Raw genomic sequence first — 20,666 nt, forward strand, 5'->3', positions numbered from 1 at the left:
CTGAATACATAACAAGGTAGCACTAAAATATTCTATTGCTCATAATCTCCTTATATACCCCTTGTCAGTAATACAACATGTAGACATTCATTAAAGTTATGGTCTGTTGCACTTGCTTTCTTAAATGAAAAGCTTTCAATCAGCTTTACAAACACGTATTTTTTGTCCTAAACAACAGTATAATCTGGCTGTTAAACTTTCTTTAAAAATCAGCATTTATTTTTGACTGTGTGAACATATTGTTCCAAACTGGCAAGAACTGCTCATTTACATCTTTTAACATCAACAGAATACTAATTTATAGTAAACAGTCTTTATTACTAACAAGAATGTGCTGCTGAAAACTCTGCTAATTAGCAAAAGAGACTCTCAGTTCTCTGCTAGCCTGAGTGGGATGAGCCACAGATTTTTGATAAAGAGGATGAATTACAATTGCATCCTATCAAATAGAGCATCCCCAAACAGTTATGCTGCACGATCTTTGAAACCTAATTTTGGCCTCAAAGCATTTGGGAATGGGATGGAGGGGGCTTAGAACAATCTGTTATTTGAAATAAATAGCTCTGAAAATGCTTACAGCTCCTCAAATTAAAATAACCTCGGCCAAACCTACTGCCCTGAGCCACTGCAGAAACCAGTAAGAATGGGCCAGACTTATTCCCCATTAGGTTTAACTTTAAGATGAGAGCTACCATGAGGGGCAGAGGGCAACGTAAACCCCTCCTTGTACCAGCTCTTTTAACTTCAGAAGTGCTCAGATGAATATATATATTTTAGGATTTGTCACACATAGCATGTATCAAAGCCAAACTTAAATGTAAGTGAAATTGTGTCAGAATTATTAATTCAGTGCCTGTAGGGGAGTTTACCTCTCTAGTAATCCTATGTCATTTTTTTTACCTAGGTCATTTTTCTAGATTCCAGATTTGCAGTCAGCAAGGACATCTCCTAATACCAAGGACAAAATTCCCAAACCAAAATCCTCTCTGGACAAGCCAAGCGTGAGAGCAAATATCAAAGAAGAGGGAAAAATAATATAAAAAAAGAAACCTGTTCATTAACATCAGAGCTGCTTTGTAGCTGTTTTTGTTAATGCCTATGATGTTAGCAGAACCAAGCCTACCCCTCAGCAAAAAAATCTGCCTTTGATTTCACATCTCTTAGGAATATTTGGGGGGAAAAAAACCCTCGCTGAACACACGTGCAAGATACAAACTACACTTGTTGCAGTGGGTTGTTTGTTTGTTTGTTTTTAAGCCTGAGGATAAGCTCTGCTACCACAATGTTTCTGGAAAATTAATTCATTTTCTTCAATTATCTGTTTAAAAAGACAAAGGATCACAAACTGGCAGTCAAGCAAGCAGCTTCCCCTCACCTCTCACTAAAAAAGAGAGCAGTGCACAAAGGTTTCTGACTTCAGAACTCTGGATATAGATGACCTTTGCTGTTAGCTTTGTGACACTTACTGTTATTCCCACACTATCTGGCTTCCAAAACAAACAGAACTTCTGAGCCTCATCTATGCCTGGAGAACCTGAGGAGAAAACTGTCTTATGAATGTCACAGGTGACAAGGGAGCCATAGGTCGTGCTTCTTCATTAATCTGGGCTGAGTGAGAAAAGCTACTGAATCCCAATGAGGCCCAAGTTCAAAGAAGTTGCTGTACCCACACTTCTGGCCTCAACAGAATATGAGAACTTTGCTAAATTAAACACAACAAGAGACACTGAAAATAAGCAGCTAGAGGGGTCCCTCTCATCCACTATTGCACTGATAGTAGTGCTGATTATTATTTTCTCTTTGATAATGACATCCCTAGTAACCTACTGTTTTCACAAGTGGAAACTCAGAGATAAAAAACTGCAGAAAGCACAAGAGGAATATCAGAAAGACCACGAAAGGAGCATTTTTCAAAGCACGCCTGGACTCATTTCATAGAGAAAAAGAAAAAAGGATCCAACAAAATATTGTTGCATTACCTAGAAATAATAAAAAGAATGCCAACTATGAAATTTCCAAGCAAATATATCCTTCTTTTATCTCATTTATAAGAGTTGTTAGCAGTTTGGAGATTTCCTACAGCTTTATTATATATATTTATATATTTAGTCTCATTTGTGCAAAGTAAAACCAACACAAACGTGTATTTTTAATCTCTATTGTATTACTAACACAGAAAGTTGAACTCTGTCACTCCTGTCTTTTCAAAAATCCATCAGCCCACAGAGGGGCAAAAGGTCAGATTTTGGTTAATGCTCGCAACACAGCTGAAACAAGTCAATGGAGATGTGTTGCCTTGCACTCATCCAATCATCCACCTGAAGTTTTTGAAATCCAGTTGTAACCTTAAGTAAATTAGATTCATAGATATTCAGCAAGCAACAGCCTGGCCCCACAAGCCTATAACTGAAGAACTTTGCCTTCAGTGACAGATGCATGCAGGCTCAAACCCTGAGTTTGCTTGCAAGTGGTCAGTCAGTGTTTTCTTTCATTGATCATTCAGTGCTGAGAGGTGCTAGAGGCATTCCAACCACAAGTGGATTAAGGACATCCGATGTTAATGGAACCTATCTTATCAACAGCAAGCCTAACATAACTCTTTTTTTCAATTGGGCTTGTAATTATTTTTAAACCAAACTATACAATGGTGTGTTTCTATTTTCATAGCCTGCAATATGTCTCAGAAAAATGACAGCTCTATTGTGAGTAGCATATAAGTAATATTTTCTAACAAAGTGGTGGATGTAATACTAATATATGTAATTGTTTAAACAGGTATAAAACATGTACAATTACAAACAAAATCCGTGCTCAAGTATACAGCTTGCTTGCAATTACCACTGATGCTGTATGTATTTTTAAACAAGCTATAATACTGTGATGATGCTGTAAACTTCTGTAGGCAAAAAAATGTTCTATTTAAAAATGTCAAGATGAAGGATGTAAATGTTCTTAAAGTGCGATCAACTAAAGATATGATTTTTCACAGAATATTCTAAAGGGATCTGTTAGATGCTACAGATATACTTCACAACGTATTTATGGATCACACGATAGTCTATGTGAGAACAAACAGTACTATTTTGTTACAAAATAAAGGAATAAATAAGCAAAGGATATCCATGCCCATAAGCTGGATAATTATTTTTTTTTTAAAGGTATTTTGACCAATTCTATAGACCCCTCAAATGACAGGAGTTGGTACCTCACTGACAGAAGGAAACGCTCCCCCTCATTTCCCAGCCTCTCACACAGATCACATTGCTGCTGGTGCAGGCAAAGAGCTCCAGAATCAGTTGCATGGCAAAAAGGAACAGTTAGCTGGTTGCATAAAAAGACTGCTAACTTAGTATCTGTAGGATTTATAACTACTCACTAATTCATTTATACTTTTTCTAAACAGTGGTATTTAGAACACTAACTGTTGCATGCTGTTACAGTTTGCACGTATTATATCTATGTTAGTTTTTACTGAGCGAAGACAAAGTCATTTTCTGAAAATCATATTGAATAGTAATAAATCACAATTTGGAGAACACATGTATATTTAAATATACAGAGCTGTAAGCACTCTTCCTGACACCCACATATACGATTTAGAGTAACTGCACAGAAAATGATAGTTCAGATTTTTCCTGAAGAAGAATCTGCATCCTGTGTCACTTAACAGCTTTGCAGTGAGACATGATCCTTTCCAACAGCAACTTGTCCTCAACGGCACCAGATCAAAGCGCTGTCAAGCTCCCAGTACGAACAAAAGGGTTTCAGACCCTCTTCTTGGAACCTGATCAAATTGGTTGTGCTTAAAAAACAAGAAATTCTTGAAGAAATTCTTGTCATGCAAAAGAATTATGACTGAGATGGATTTACGAAAAGGCAGCGGTCCCCAGGGAGCCTGAAGCTCTTCATTTTCTAATACAGCTTTAAAGATGCAAGATTAACATAAGCATTACAGGAGCTGTGGAACCAGGTCCCACCTCCTCCACATAGCCCTGCACGAGGGATACGATGACCTCCCAACTTCAAACATTCAGTGAGTATGTATTTCACAGTGCTGTGGTGTAACCTGGCAGGTGACTAAAGCACAGGTATCTGGAAATCCATATCCAGGCAAGTTAATTACAATGAAGCTTCATTTCTATTCGGTGAGCGTTAGTAAACTATTGTGAGATGGCAGTTTATCCTTGGGGAGAAACAAGTATGAAGTCCCATGCCCCAACAGATGGTTGAGAACAAGACCACAGAGTGACTGAGCTTAGATGCCAGCTTTCCTACAGAGAAACACGAGGAGAGTGAAAGTGGTAATCATACTGCCAAAGTCCATGAGAAACTGACTTCTATGGTAATTGGAGGAACATAATTTTATCCATAGTCAATAATAAAGAATAACAACATGAAATCAGCATATATAAAACAAAACAATGCATACATGAAAAACCCTTCCAAGTTAGTGCAAAGTTCAGAGATAATCTGTTCTACATCACCAATAATTTCTTAGATGACATAACACAACTATGTGTACCATGAAAGCTAGAAAGCAAATCTCCAGAACTTCTAGCAGCAGGCAGATTAATTTCTTGCAGTACTACAGCTGTTTAACACATGAATCACCCTTGATCCAACATTACTCTTTATATGCCCAGAAAGTACCAACAAGGGATATTTTACATTACATATTAATTAATATTTATTGGAACATAGTTCTACAGTGCTTCTTTGGATCAAAACAGAAATCTACTGCTGAGGATGGTGCAAGAGAGGAAGCTCCTATGAGCAGAGACAATTTACTTTCATTGTTTTCTATTGGCCACCATGTCAGAGTTTTTGGATCACTACTCTACAGGATTATGAAATAATCCTACAGGATTTTTACACTACAGGATTATGAAATAAATTGAGATATCCAGATCATTCATTCCATTTCATGTCCTTAAGTAGCTGCTACAGGAAAACACAAGACAAGCATTCAGTCAATGAGTCAAAGGAAATAACTGCAGTGAGCAGTAGGAAAAGGCAAGCAACAGACATAGGCAATATAGGTTTTGACTTTTTCAGAGGAGCTACTTGAGTTGCTTTTGTGACGTTTATGCAAACATAGAACAGTACAGCCTGTGAGATAGGAACATGAGCCCTACTTTACAGACACAATTGTTGTCAAACACCAAGCCCAAATAGTAATGCATAACTCACGTAACAATGCATTTACAGAAAGGTTTGAGGAAAGAGTTGGACAGAAATATTTCAGCATTCCCATAAAAAGATCTACATACTGAAAGCAAAACACCAAAATGTCTTTTTTTCCCCTAAAGAAATAATCAGCCCATCTTCAAGAATCTCAAAATTCTTTTTGTAAGGGCTGAAAGATTTTTTCACTGGCAACAACAACAACAACAAAAAACACATTTTCAAAGAATTATTCCTGATTACCAGTCTATGTATGTAACATCCCTCATGAGGATCTACACAGATTACTGTGGAATACTGTATGCCTTTTGCCTATGCAGATCACCAGAGACTTCAAAAGACTCAAGAGAAACTCAAGATTCAAGAGTGCAATCCAAAGCTAAATAAGGAGCAGAGATGGTGTATATAAAATGAATAGGCTTAAAAGATTAGAAGGTAGGAGATTTAAGGGATTCAATCATTTCTAAGGATCAGAGAGTAATGTGAAAAACCAAGCAGGAACTTGCTCATTATGTATGTAGCTATATAACCTGCAGTGACAATTTAAAAATTAAAGCCACCTTTCAGGGAATATTCAATGGACTACAAAACCCACTGGCTTACAAGAAACCAGAACAAACCACAAAGGAAGCAGTGAGGACTAGCTTTGAAGAATTTAGGGTTGCATTATGTTTTCACTTGGGGTTCAATCTGCTCAGGGTCAGTTCATTCAAGGCAGGTTTTTAAGCACCAGAATGTAGGTATCTGCTAACATAGGTGGGTCTATCTAGCTATAGCCCAGCATTTCTTTTCAGGCTCTTCACTGGCTTGAGGAAAATGAAAACAAAAGGCTGAACAGCACTCTTAAAAACAATATAAGCATATTTAAGAAAATAATTAAAAGGATATAAAATACAAAATAACTGCAACAATTCACATTCATGTCCTAAAATGGTGTTTTGTTTTTTTTTTTTTTTTTTTTTTTTTTTTTTTTAAAGTGAAATGTTATCCTATTTTTCCTATTAAGCAACTGAACTATTAAGCAGCAATATGCTTTATGCACTCTGTTTATAGATAAGGATATTCCTTCAAGATTTCCACAGCCTTCAAGAGATCTAACTACACAGAAACCAGAGACTGATGAGAGTCAGTAACTGTGACTCATGAAAGTCCAATGGCCACAAGGTCACCACATGAGCAATGCAATGAGCTCTTGCTGTCAGCAATAATCAGAAAGCTAAGGTGCACTCAAAGAGCAGCAAGTACCTTTTTAGGCTACAATGAAGATAATGATTTTGTTGTCTAACCCATTGAGCTCCCCAGCCATTTCATTTGGATGCATACCAAATACTCAACTTTCATCCAGGTGCATTCTTTAAAGATAGTCTTTGCCATCTTGAAAACCATTGTAAAATTACAACAAATTCCAAAGTATATTAAAAAACTGCCAAAAATATTATTTGATACCGTATGCCATTTTAAACTTATATTTTCTCCTCCTAGACACCTAACCTAGACAGGGTCTATGATTAATTTATTATCATTTGTCCTGTTGGCATCCTCAGTGTTACAGATTAATTTCTGTTACAGCCTCATTATTTCAGTTCTATAAATACCCCATTTCATTTTACTTCTTTGTACAGTTACTTTGCAACCTGCTTTTTCTCCTTCATTTGGGACTCTCACTTCCAATTTAACACAAGTCAGTAGGCAAAGATTGAGCTGAAACCCAATAATTACACCTCCCTGCTCTAGAAAACAGAATCATTTTTCTTATGGATGGAAGCTGTTCTGATATCTCACAAGCAATCCTAACAAAAAAATTGTAATAATAAAACAAAAAAAAACCTCATCACTTGTCAGACTAATAACAGAAAATGCTGGCTTTCATAATTTGAAAAGCCAACTTAGCTGGATTACAATACAATATTTGCATTTGAGGAAGTGTAAAGTTGAATCATAACCCAGACCTCAGCACACTGGGTATATCTGGTTCCACCTGCAAGAATATTAAACCTCCACCCAATTCATCACTGACAAAACAAGTTACATCCGCAAGAGCTGGCATTCAGTATGTGGCTGCCCACAGAAGACTTTTCAAGTACTTTATGTCCTTGAGTTTTGTTTACTCTTTTCAGGCTTTAAGTTTTCTGACCTTTGCCTTTCAGCTTTTGCCATAAGTTCCTGGGATCCTCTGAAAGTTTAGGAAAGCTTCTGAGTGTTTCTCCTATAAGCGTGAGCACATCCTGAAATAAAAAGGGGACATGAAAATTATTAGGTTTTGGATTCCATGTACTTGTATCATAGGTCTGCCACTGGAAACTATATCCAGTCCCTCAAGAACAACTAGGTAGGCTGTATCCATCATCACAATTTTGCTGGATTTTTAAAGCACCTTGTTTAAAAACTTTGCTGACCAACGTGGCCAGTGATCTGGCCCATACAGCATGTAAGCAGAAAGCTATGCTGGTCACTAGAGACCACACATCACTTCTACCTTCTGTGGATGGCTGCCAACATAGATGACAAAGAGCTCGATAGTACTGTGGAGCTCATACACTACCCCAGCTGCTCCCCAATGGTTTCTGAAGTCTCAAATTTCAACTACAGATATAATGGATAAAAAAAATAAAATAAAAATCAGGAGGCCGGCATTATTAGGAGAAAATGGAATGTGTGGTACAGTCCACTAATTCCCAATCTGCTCACAAACACAAAAAAGTTTTGAAGCTTCAGAGAGCCATTTCTATCCTTTGCTCAGAAACAACTTGCTTGCCGTTTCACTCTGTATCAAGAAGTGGTACAACTCTTCCTTGAGAAAGAGCATCCTGAAGAAGCCACAGAACAGGCAGGGACTCCATGAATTCCAGCTTACATTAAAGAAAATCCTTCTGGAATAGATTGTGTAACTATAATGCATGAATGTTAGCATTGAGAAGACAATACTTTAAAGAAGTTTCACCACATCTGCAGAGAATGGTGAAGATCAGTCATTTCCAGAGTCTATCACAGTATATGCAGAAACACAGAACTCTTAGAGGAATGTGGCTGTGACACATTACACAAAGTATTTCTGAAAAGAGAACAGAAGACTTGCTGCAAAGCTACGTTTTCCCCTCCAGCTCTCTAAGTTCCCACAGATTTTTAATTAAGGCCTTACTTTTTCCCTCTGCCATATTCAGCTGGGAAGAAGGGACAGTCACCTGGCAAAACTAAGTCAATTTTGAGGAAAAAACAAAAACATACATCACCACAAAAAAAAAATCAATATGCACAGGCAGGTACAAAAGCAAAAGCTCTACTCTGAAGCTGATATCACTGCAACTTAGAACAACAAATACCTGGAACACACAAAGCAAGTGTATCTATGCTTCTGTGAATAGCGTAACAGGAAAACTTTGGCATTCAGACTGTATCTTTGCAGAAAGTCAAATTCTCTTCACATTCACTTCCCCAGTGTTATCATATTCAAGCGACACACAAAAAAAACCCACAAAAAATCACATCCCTGTCACGGTTAAGAAAAAGCCTTAGAAGCAGACTGTAAGGAGCAAGCTGCCTCAGCCTCCATAAAATCCATTGCACATTGCAGTTCTTATTCAGCAGTTCTTAAGGCAAAGGATTTGGAGAAAGACGAGAATGAGAAGAGCTAACTCCTACATCATTTTGTTATTTGCCATTTTGTTTTGGATAATCCATCAAAAAAAACTGCGGGCAACTAATCAAAATGTACCCAAAACACTTGCAGGACATCATGGAAAAGACCTTCAGCTTATATAAATCAAGCAAGCTTACACTACTTGATCAGCATGCTAGCCTCATGGCTTCATAACAACATGGAGCCAAGTTCCATTACAAACTGTACTGCATTCAGATCAGTTTGATTACATTACTATAAACTAGGGCAAAATCTGGCTTAAGAATTCTTTAGTTATAGTAAGTACCAAAGTGTTACCAAAAAAAACCTGATACACTTGCTTACTCTGGAGTAAATCCGTTCTTCCAATTTTTCGCGGAGCAGAGCTCTTTCCATTAGTATCTTCTTCTGTCTGAGAAAAGTAATTTTGGCTAGCTCTGCTTTCTTCTTCTTACAGTCAGGGCACAGTGAAGATTTGTGCACTTGAGCTTCTGTCACCTGAAGGATGAGACTTTGATGCAATGAGCAGTGTCTGTCCCAGCAAGATGGCTACTCCATTAAAAATAATAAAAATACAGATATAGACAGCATCTAAAGATAAATATTTTCTTTTGTAGGCAGCTGTAAATAATTCCATAGTCTTTGTTACTAAGTCATCTTGCTAAGTCTGTCTGAAAGCCTTCACCCTAAATATATTTGCTTTTCCTCACGTATTGCCCTCTCCAGCACTGATAACATAGACAGCTTCATTTACAATTATCTGTATCTCAGAACCACAGTACTGAACTGTACTGCACTAGTTCTTCTGTAACAGGAAAAGTTTCCCTGACACTTGAGGCTGTGTACACAGTCCTGATTTCTTCTACCTTAACTATAATAGTCAAAAAAAGTTATGACTGCAAATTAACATGTCTGTGAGCAGTTACCAGCCAACAAAATGCTTTAAGTAGATAAGTCATGGGTGGATTAACTTCAATTTCACCAGTGTAATCTCTGCATACTTTGTTAGTGTCAAATACATTAGGAGAACCATCAGCCATTAGTTACTCTTGCTTGATGAGTAATTAATGTTCCAGAGAGCTAGTCTGTGCACGATATCCAGCCTTCCACAACAGCTAATATATTAATTCCTGAAGGCTCAATTAAGTTAAATGAATGTGTTTTATCCCATGTTTTCAGCAAGCTAAGAGCACAAAGACTTGATCATCACAACTGAGTAACAGCAATTGTTAATCAGCAATAATTCCGCCAATGCTAGAGCCTGTCTGTAACAAAGCTGTTGTTGAGAACCTCTTTGATAATAAACATAAGGCCTCAAGTACAAGCCATGGAGGTTACAATATCTCTACAAATTTTAAGAGGAAAATAAATTCTGAAGCAATTGGTTCAAATATCTACACGCAACTCTAAAGCAGAATACAAACAAAATTTTATTAGAAGTTCTCTTTGTAAAAATAAATGGTACTAATTTGTTAGTTTATTCTCCATGAAACCTTGAGCATATTTAATAACATTACACAAATCCCAATATGTTTATGAATAATCAATAATTTTTATCTGATTTTATTTACAGAGATTCCATCTTGTTATATAGGCCTAAGGCATGTCCCACATCTCAAGCCTCTGTATTCTAACTTGATTTCTCTTCCTCTGCATAAAGTGCTATTACATGGTGGTATAAACACAGAAGTAGACATAGCAATCAAATTCACTTTCCTTAAAAAATGCATTATTACACTGTAGTGCAAATGAAAAGGCAACAAGAATTCTACAGAATGGTGGGTTGGTTAATGCTAATAGAATAAAAGAATGTAGGTTGCTTATTTATTTTGGTTGAGATTTCAGCAGGTAGCATCAAAGAATCATTATGCCAGAACTGACTTAAAAGTATTCTATCCTGCTCACCCAGCTAACAGAGTAACATGTCAGTCACTTTTGCTATGCTGTATGGCAACAGATTAAAACCAGCACATATGATAGAATGAAAGCAAAATAAATGACCATAATTGATATTCAAAGCTTTTTTTTTTTTTTTTTAAATCAGAAGCACTTTGGCAAATACAGACATTCTGTACCAATTTCAAGCAAGGCACAGGCATTTGCCAAAGCCCAGATTTATGAGTAAAGGCATCTGTAGGTGATGACTGCTATAAGCACATATTCCAATCCATCCACATGCACAAAGTGAGAATGCAAGTATCGCTGCCAAATACTACCAGCCTCAACCCTCTGGGCAGATGCCGAGTTGAAGAGTTGTGTCAGAATGCCTATCTGCCCATGACAGAGGGGGAGAATATACTGGGCTGGTGAAAAAGAAAAGTGCATCAAACTGTATAAAGATGATGTAAATGATTTTTAGTAAAGGAACTGAGGAAACCAAGTTCCTATTGGACATGCTTTAATTTTCAATATTACTAATATCTAAAGGGAGGAAAGCTGGGGGCAAGGGGTGGCTTGTGCCTTTTGAAATACTTTCAATACTAGAGCTAACAAGGCTACATAATCTAGCAATATACAGAATACTTCCATAAGTAACAAGTGCAAATGTAACCAAAAAACAAGGCTTCTGGGGCATACAGTGGACTGCAGTAACTGATCATCCCAAATCACCACCACTGTTACCATCACACGCAGTACCTGTTTAATGGTCTCCCGGATGTTTCTGAGACGGATTCTGTTCATCAGCTGATGGGGAACAATGCAGTTCAAGTCACTTGCCTCTGATGCCTTTGATGTGAACCCACGCTGCTGCTTTCTTGACTTGCCACCACTTGCCTGCTCAGAGATCAGCTCCTGCAGCACCCTCCTTATCTTAATGATGCAAAAAGACTGGAGAGCATCCAGTTCTTCCTCTGATAACTCAGTAACTTCTGTTAACAAAACAAAGTGTCAATTATTACAACAGAGAAAAAGAATTACTGGTCTTCTACCTGTGAAACCTCATATTATCTATTTAATAAAAAACAAACCCAATGTCAAGCCTGGAAGCAATGACTGTAATAACAGTAATAACAATTTAAACCAGAATCTGGATAACAACTGCAGGCACTTACATAACAGATGCCTCTGAATAGTCTCCAAAGAGAAAAGATAAGAACCCTAAAGATTTATACCACCTAATGGTACTGCATAAAGTTATTAGTAAATCTAGTACTACTTTTCAAGTATTGAATCAGAGGCTATTGCAGGAACTCTGGAAAACAATTCAAACAACCCATAGTTGTGGGGGTTTTTTTGTTGTTTTGTTTTGTTTTCCTGAGGAAATGCAATTATTTTGAAAGTATTTTCCTCTCAAGCTTCAATGATCCTTTAAGAAACTTTAATACGACCTTGTTTAAACAAGATCTTTCACTCTTATCTCCTCCCTTGCCAATGACGTGTAATAATAAACAGACTTCATTTCAGATGGGCATTCAAGGATGGATTTAAAACTTCACACAATGCTTTGAGGGAGATTTTCCACTTGTTTAAACAGAGCCAATCAATACAGAAACCAACACGAGTAAGCTTTTTGATGTTGCAATTTCATTATTTCATGAGCTTAAGCACGTAATGACGCTGGGCTGTACTACGTGATCTTAAGAGATACCATTTTTTCAACTATTTAAAGAGGGAATTCTATTTCTCTACCTTTATAACACTAATTTCGTTTTTTTATATGCAACTTCTGAAGCCCGGTGAAATATTTGACTGTCTGTAATGAAATGAGAAGCAAGGGATCCAAACAAATACAGTAATCATTACTAGAAGTCTGATGGATGCCTCTGCATATAGCTAATGCTAACACAGTACTCCCTTTTCAGGGCTGCACTCTGACAGCCAAAAGGAAGGCAGACCATAATACTACAAATGCGGTTTGTTTTGACTTAAGTACTCAAACGCAGAGTACACCACTTAAGCAGTCTTTCCTTATTACATGTTCCACTCATTGTCAGTAATTTTCCTTAGATTCAATTTTACTTTTTCTGGACAAGCACTGCATATTTCAGGGTGCTTCTGTGACAACCAGCACACTGTCATTAAACTCATTAAATGTACTTAAACTGTACTTAAATGCACCTTGGCATAACCATAACACAAGTCTTTACAACAATGAACAACATAAACATAAAACACTTCCTAAAAATGCTGTGATTAATGGCACCTGAAGCAGGCAAGCCACGGCAGTGGAATTTCATAAGGAAGCCAGGCATGTCTTCAGAAATGCACTCAAGCCTTATGAAGATTAAGTGGATCCACAGTTAAGACTAAGCAGAGTGGAAATCAGTAAGCTTTGCCTTATGGACATGGAAAATGTGTGATTTAAGTGCAACTGTCACAGTTCAAAAATCAATCATCATACAGCAATTTATTCCTCCTTACAAGCTGGTGTATCGAATTCACTAACGACACAGTGATACTTCATAGATGGATGAATAAGAACCACTGGTACTGTAAAATACAATTTAATATTTTTTTTTCCTTGGGGAGGATCGTGAAAGTTTGCACAGGTAAACACCATCAGATCATCTTCCTTGCAAAACTATGTAAGACATGCACCAGTATTTGGTTTAACTATATTAAAAAACAGATACGTATTCACCTATGTTGCACAGAGATTGAATAAAAAAATGAACACATTACTGTGATGGTAAAAAAAAAAAAAAAATCAATTAAAAATACTAACTCAAGAACTTCAATGCCCAAGTAAAATACATGGGGTTGCTGAATACTTTGTGACAACTTAATACCAGACTAACTCATTCCGTGAAGTTTCTTCTGACACATCGAAGTGCACTTGAATGAAGAACTGGTTTCTAACAATGCACACATTAATTGTGCTGCCAGGCATCCACCCATTTGCTCATAGACACCTACAGACATTAGAAGAGACACCAGCAAAGAGAAGAAGAAGATTTAAACTTTATCAGTAAATAAACTCCAAGGGAATAGAAATGTTCAAAGATCCAGGACTACAATTTTACAGAAATAAGAACCAAAAGTGGTAAGAGAAGTAAGCACACAGTTAAATTCAGGGAGCAGAATTAAAAAGAAGAGTATTTTAACTGCATAATAACTATTTAGACTTTCAGATTTTCTTTCAGGTAAAAGAGGTTTGTCTGTTCTTCCGCTGAAGGAAGTGAGATTTATGCAACAGGACCCATGTTGAAACCAGTTGGTTTTCAGTTCCATTTCTTGTCTTTCTCTCTTTTCCATCTTTGGACTAGACATGCTTGAATGCTCAATCTCCATTCATGGGGGCAGATTTAAATGTCATTGTATATCTGTCTATTGAGAATACCTGCCAATGCCAATTATTGTTCCAGAAGCATGCTTTGCTGATGCTTCATTGCCCCCAGTCGTGCATTCCATACCATCTTCCTTGGAGGATAAGGAAGGGATAGGTGTTAAGAAGAACAAAACCAGACACCAGAACAGACATCAAATGAGAACCATGTATCACACAGACACAGGCTAACAAAGCACAGGCTGTTTAGAAAGTAAAGCACAAACTGAACCAACAAGCTGCTCTGATAAAAGCAGTCAGTATCTCACCACTGGAGATAAAATAATCTCCACATCTACATTATAAAACCTGGCACGTGCCTTATAACTAAATGACCTACATAGATTTTACTTCCTGTATGCAACTACATTTTTAAGGATAAGGTTTTAAATCTACAGAAGTGATGGAGGAAAAAAAAAAAAAAGAAAGAAACCTACTGTTTCCCTGGGTTTCCTTTATCTTTGATGCCTAATTTTGATTAAGTAGAAAAAACCTAAAGCATAATAATAACAATATGCCTACAGTCTTCTACTATAAGAAGAAAAAATGTGGAATGGATAAAGGAGAGATAATTGTGAAAGTCAGTAACTGATTACTACTCAGTAAGATCGACAAGATAACATCCTCATAATTATCTAAATTGCATTCATGCCATAGAGTACAGCAATTCAGATTAACACACTGATGGCCCAATCAGCAAGCATAAGTTTCAAAAGATTTGTTCAGATAGCATAACACTGATAATAAGCCATCTGATAAATCAAGCTATTTAACAGAAACATGAATTCAAAGCCAACTATGTTCTCCTGCACAGTGCAGGATTTCCTCAGTTTCCACTCAACAATCATTATAAGAGCCAACAACAAAATCTCACAGAATTCATATTTCTCAGGAGAAACTCTTTCTCAATTCCCACACGGACGTTGCTGGTTGGAATTTCCCCATTTGGCCTGTATCAATGCTATTTTACTACTGAATAGCAAAGCTTTCTAACACATTGTTGGATGAAAAGATAGAACTCTGAAACACCAGGGCCTCAGCCTGCTGGATTCCCACACCTTGTGCATGTTACCAAGCAGGAAGATGAAGTGCCAAGAAGCACAGGATTAAAAACGAGCCAACAAAGACCAATGGGTACCTGCTCCCTCCTGCAAACACAATAGTTACAGCTTCCTCAGTTTTTATAGGCAACTACTACTACTTTAACAAATACTTTTACTATTTCACTATTTTACTTACACTATTTGCTGAGCCAATTTACACACTAGGACACTTGGAAATTTGTTCACGAAGCACACACACACTAGATCTACTCAAAGAAATAGCTGGGCAACTGGCAAAAATTAATACAGAAAAACAAATCCTTATGCTTCCCTCAGTGCACTCACCTATGCACACATGCCAGCACCTTTCACCCAAACACCACAAACTGCAGCTATTTGTATCTACCCTAGACTTTCTTACCTTTAGATTTCCCAGTGTTGATACCAGTACCACAATAAGCAGAGTACTTTAAGTTGTCAAAATTGACTGACATCCTGCATTTTAGTATTTCAGCCACAGAGCTGCCTACTTCTGCTCAAACATTTCTGTACCTCTGAACAACATGCACTACCAAAACTCTTACTTTAGCTGGCAGCAGTACAGTGGTAACACTGCATAAAAAAAACCCAACAAGCAAAGCACTTAACACAAACATCTTACAAGCTACTTTAAGTGTGAATCTCTCAATAGGAGCGCAAGCCAGGCTGTTAAAAAGCCCCACCTGAACTTTCAGACATACATGAACCAAAGAACTGTGGTTTCCTGTAGTAAATATCAAAGATGATTAACTGTCTTCAGAATAATTGAGAGACTTGGAGACTTAGAAGAATAGGGTGGGGTTTTTTGATGCATTTTTCTAACAACTAGTTGCTACACAACTGAAGTAAAGGTCCAAGGAAGAGAAAGCAACAGTTACAGTAAAAACTTCCTCACTTCTCCTGATGCAAGCATCAAGGTTTTCCTTCTTATAAGCCATAAATAAATCTAGCAAAACAAGACTGATGTTCCAGGGCATTCCTATATGCAAAGCAAGATTTTCCTCATTTAACTGTATCAACAGTAAGATACAAAAACTCTTGCTTTATTACCCATAGATGAATTCAAAAGTGACATGCATATTCAGTGCATACAGCATTCATTTTGCTAAATTTACAGAGGGGAATTAACTGTGCAGCAGCCGAGCACTAGGAGATCTCATTTTCTATTATGCTTTAGATGACACCAAGTTGATAAAATAATAAGGGCTCAGAGCCTACTGAGTGCTGAATTAAGCCAAAGAAGAGGAGACATCCATAGGTATCAGCATACCGAAGCTGCTGTGCTTATTCTGTATGTATGTTAGCTGTGTACTTTGTTTTTCTAATAAAAGTAGACTAAATATCGATGATGATAATTTGGGGATAATCTGTCCACTGCGTGCCAGCATTGTTTTCATACAAATGAAGCTTAAGCACGAACCTTCATATTGACAGAGCGAGGAGGCACGCTGCACCCAGAGTGCTGAACTACTTCGATGATCAGGGAGAGCACAGATAGAGAGCAATGCATCATTTTACACATCACCTCGAGCTAAAAGACTCAGCCACCAGCCTGCCTATACCTGCCCACAGCCCATAAGCTGAAGACAGAACGTTTCTTTGAGCAGAATTCAGAGGATGAAGTCTTGCCAATCAATTTTCAAGGAAAACCCTGTAGAGACCTAAAACATTCCTAATGCTACATTGCTGTTTATAATTTGTTAAATGAATCTGAGTTCAGCAGGTTCTCTTCAGTTTCCCTATCGATCAAATGATCATGAGACTCTGAGGTATTTTAGGAAGATTATCTCAGCATAGCTCACCAGGAGAGGCCTCACTACTAAAAATAATGTACATTACTTGTCTTTACACTTGACTCCATGAAGAAACCCAATAATAGAAAGATAAAAGCTGAAGATGACTTAGGAACTCATAACACTGAGTCACCACTGTTGTGAATGAGCTATGCAATTAAGAGAAGCATAAGAATGATCTCAGGGCATGTTCCCCTGTGGTGTATGGGGAGTTTCAGGATGCTTCTATGCAGAGTACCTGGACCTGGTTTATCAGTCTTAGAGCAGACCTACAAAACTTTGGATATTTTTCCCCACATACATGCAAAGGAAGATACCCTGCTTCAGTCATTTTTCTTGCTCAACCACAACTTTCTTGCTCTTTTTTTTTTTTTTTTTTTTAAATTAAAAATAGTATCTCTGACCCACTTTTTAGAGAGATTTGAGCAGTACTTCCATCCCACCATCTGCTCTCACATTTCCTTGCATAACCAGTGCATGCAAAAAGCCTCCTCCTTTCCTCTCTTCCCCACTCCTCCTCCACACTACATCATTGTGTTGGTTGAAGTTGTTCTATTGTTCTTGCCAAAGCTGGAGCCCTGCTGCCTCCTGCAGCTTAGAAAAGAGACTCTGAGGGTTTCTCTGTGAGTAAGGCCTCCTATTTTATTATGTTGGCCCATGACATCAACAATAAGATATTGGTGGTATGGCAGTAAAGGTTGAGCCTTCCCATCAATGTTCCATCACATTCTGTTGCTGCGTGACAGATGACAGCAGAGGGGCAGCCTGAGAGAATGGCATCTGACATGGAAGCGCATATGAAACCAAGATGTGTCACTGAATTCCTCTGTGGAAAAAACTGCACTCACTGACATTCACTGATGCTTGCTGAAGATTTACAGAGACCAAACAGAGGATGTCAACACAGTGAGGAGTGGGTGCTTCATTTCAGCAGTAGCAACACAAAGACAGTCACGCATAACTGTGACACCATGAAATGAAGAGCATCACAGTCAGCTCCCCTGCATGAATTAGCTAACGCTGGTGACTTACTGAAAAACTGTTTGGTAGCTGAAAATTTGCTCTACTAGAAAGTGTGATTGTGGTCTTTGTATCTGTTGTCATTTCCATGGAAATAAATAGGAGGCATTACTTTAGGAGCAACCTATGTAAACCATAGCCAACCGGCGATTCAATAATTAACACAGACGGTCTGCAGGGGGAAAACATTTCACCTGTTCTGAAAGCATGCTTATTTTCAAAGAGAAAACACAGCCCAGCACCTACACAGCTGGAGAGAAAAAAAACCAGTCCAGTAAAATTGAGATTTTACAGTTCAAGAAAAGTTATCCCTGCTTTAAATTTCTGCAGATTTATCCACACCTTGTAATAACACATAAGCAGTAAAACGTCTCTGCATCAGGAGCAGCAAACCTATGTGTTACAGCAGACAAACTGTTTTGTTTTTTTCTTCCAAGAAAGCAGAAAAGAGAAGCTTTATATACCTGGCTAATTGAGTCTGGTTAATTACCTGGCTTATCTTTAATAGCTTATACATGACTTTTTAGTCTAGCTAAGAATTCTGATCCCCTTCTTCTGTCAAAAGAAGAATTATCAACTCTACCTAAGTTAGTGAACTCACCAGCATGAGTTTTGATGACGAATTTATCTTGTTTAATGCCAGCTTCCTTATTTTTTAGGACATCAATCAACTTTCCAATGAAATCTCTTTCTGCAGCTGCAGAATCAACTACTTCAGACTGCTCTTCTACAATGGAAAAAAAAAAAAGATATTTGATCATACATTGTAAAAAACAAAAAACAAAACAAAACAAAAAAAAACCCTCAAGACTACTAAACCAAGAGGCAAATTCTTCACTAGAATATGGCTGAGTTTTCCCCGGTGTTGAAAAAGAAGCCTCGAGCCACAGGACTTCACCATTTATATCAACAACTTCATGCTGAAATACCAAGGAAGTTTCTGTCCCATTGAAGTATCTCACTGCTCGTTTCTAATCACTCCACCGAAAGATTACAGGATAAGCTGGAAAGAAGAGAGTGGCACATTCCATCTTGTCTGCAGTGCTAACTTCACCTCGATCAAGGCCCACGTAGGCCCTTCTTTTGTGGCAGCACAAATACTCATGGGAGCATAGGTGAACTGAATCTGGAAAAGATGAAAGACTGAAGTAGTCTGAAAAATCAGTGCCACTGACAGAGAGGTACGTACGGCATGGCTCCAGACACTGGCTGTCTTCTCTAATCTGTTTTCAGGATAGCAATAGCAAATTCAGTAGGCTTATAGAAGGTAACAGAGACATCAGCGTATAGGTTTTACAGAGTTATTTATATATGCTGCTCTCTATAAGGTATCAACTGCAGAAAACTATCAACTTCACAAAATATTTTTTCTATGCATTATTCCCTGGTTTTTTATTTAACAAGTAGCACTCAGACAACTCCATAATTTCATGGAATATTAACCTCATGAAGATACAAAGTGGTAGCACTTACTAAAAGCACCTCTGCAAACAAAGCACATGCTTCTGGATGGCAAAAAGAAGGATATCAGTGGTTAGACATGGAACCATTTCAAAATGTTGTTGTATATCCAGAAAAAAAGGTTTAATAAACCCCATCATTTGTAAAAACTAATTTTTACAAGCCAAACTGTTCAGTCTAATCCATTAGACACTGTTCAATTATAGAAATGTACCATGAATAAGACATCATAGCAACAATAATCTTTTTCAGCTTTTTTAAGCACTGATCTCCAAGGCTACACTCCATTCAGTTTTCACATTTTTTTGCAAATTCAAGTGTCCAGTGCCCAGATCTAAAGCTGTGATAGGTCTGAAGTATGGTAAGCTCTCCATACCTGTATGACTTTGGCCTGCCAACCACAACATGCTTTCCCCTGGATCCAACACACCAGAATGCTCTGCATCTTCTGTGGAACAGTACAGTTGAGATGATTTGCTCTCATGCCAGCAGGAGGCTATTTCTTCCTCACTGAAGGTTTCCCAGGTGTCTTCTGAATAGTCGAGGACAGAGCTAGCATAACTCTGGCTCAATTCCTTCTGCTGCTTTTCACAGTCACCAGAGCCATCTGATGAGGTAGTAGTCATGGTGTAACACTACAAATAAAAACAGAATAAAAGCATACTGCAATTTCAGTTACACAGGAAGAACAACTGAATCATTTACAGCTATGGGGAACACGTGGACAAACACTATAGCTCAGCTCAAATCCTATTTAGCCACCAAAACAGGTGGATGGAATAACTACTTAATATGTTACATCAATGCAACACCCTTGAAAGCACTACTGCTGATCAAAGTAACGCATCATTAAAATCTGTAAGCATACAGTAACAATTACCATCAAGCACTGCCAATGAATTTTGATGAGCATTCCTTTTGAGTTTGAATGCAATGAATTACAGGTAACACTTGAATTCAGTCATTCATGAAAACAAAGGTGATTTTTAAAAACAGATTTTGTTTTTCTTAGATTAAACCTCCCACCTCTCAAAAAAGCAAACTCTCCTTAGTTAGATTAGACTTTGTCTAGAATACTAGAAAATAAGCACAAGCCTGCTAACGTTCTCAAAATGAAGATAGCCATGCTCACAGCATAGGAAAAAAAAAAAGCTCTCCAGAACAAAGTTTAAGGAATAAGACAGACTTCAGACAGGTAGCTGCCACATAACTGACAAGCTTTATTCTTTTCTTTTTTTTATTAG

The 20,666-nt window shown here is 37.6% G+C and overlaps 1 protein-coding gene across 13 annotated transcripts in view; it reads right to left on the bottom strand.

Annotated features, from left to right (window-relative positions):
* Positions 1 to 20,666, bottom strand: part of CUNH8orf48 (chromosome unknown C8orf48 homolog) — a 67,462-nt gene that overhangs the window by 44,336 nt on the left and 2,460 nt on the right. For 12 of the 13 annotated variants that reach the window (XR_006169975.1, XR_006169979.1, XR_006169978.1 and 9 more), the window contains exons 2-6: positions 19,799 to 20,057; positions 18,563 to 18,688; positions 11,438 to 11,670; positions 9,146 to 9,298; positions 7,319 to 7,409 (exon numbers count right to left, since the gene is read on the bottom strand). Coding sequence is in view for 5 of the 13 variants with exons in the window: in XM_042824862.1 (XP_042680796.1) it covers positions 7,319 to 7,409; positions 9,146 to 9,298; positions 11,438 to 11,670; positions 18,563 to 18,688; positions 19,799 to 20,048 (853 nt within the window). In the remaining 8 variants the exon portion in view is untranslated. Of the gene's footprint in view, positions 1 to 7,318; positions 7,410 to 9,145; positions 9,299 to 11,437; positions 11,671 to 18,562; positions 18,689 to 19,066; positions 19,185 to 19,798; positions 20,058 to 20,666 lie in introns of those variants that run through there. The other variant, XM_042824867.1, reaches the window with a different exon arrangement.

This window comes from Centrocercus urophasianus, unplaced genomic scaffold (genome assembly GCF_019232065.1).
Source record: "Centrocercus urophasianus isolate 14NV4802_14NV808 unplaced genomic scaffold, USGS_Curo_1.0 seq_24, whole genome shotgun sequence".
Taxonomy (NCBI): Eukaryota; Metazoa; Chordata; class Aves; order Galliformes; family Phasianidae; genus Centrocercus; species Centrocercus urophasianus.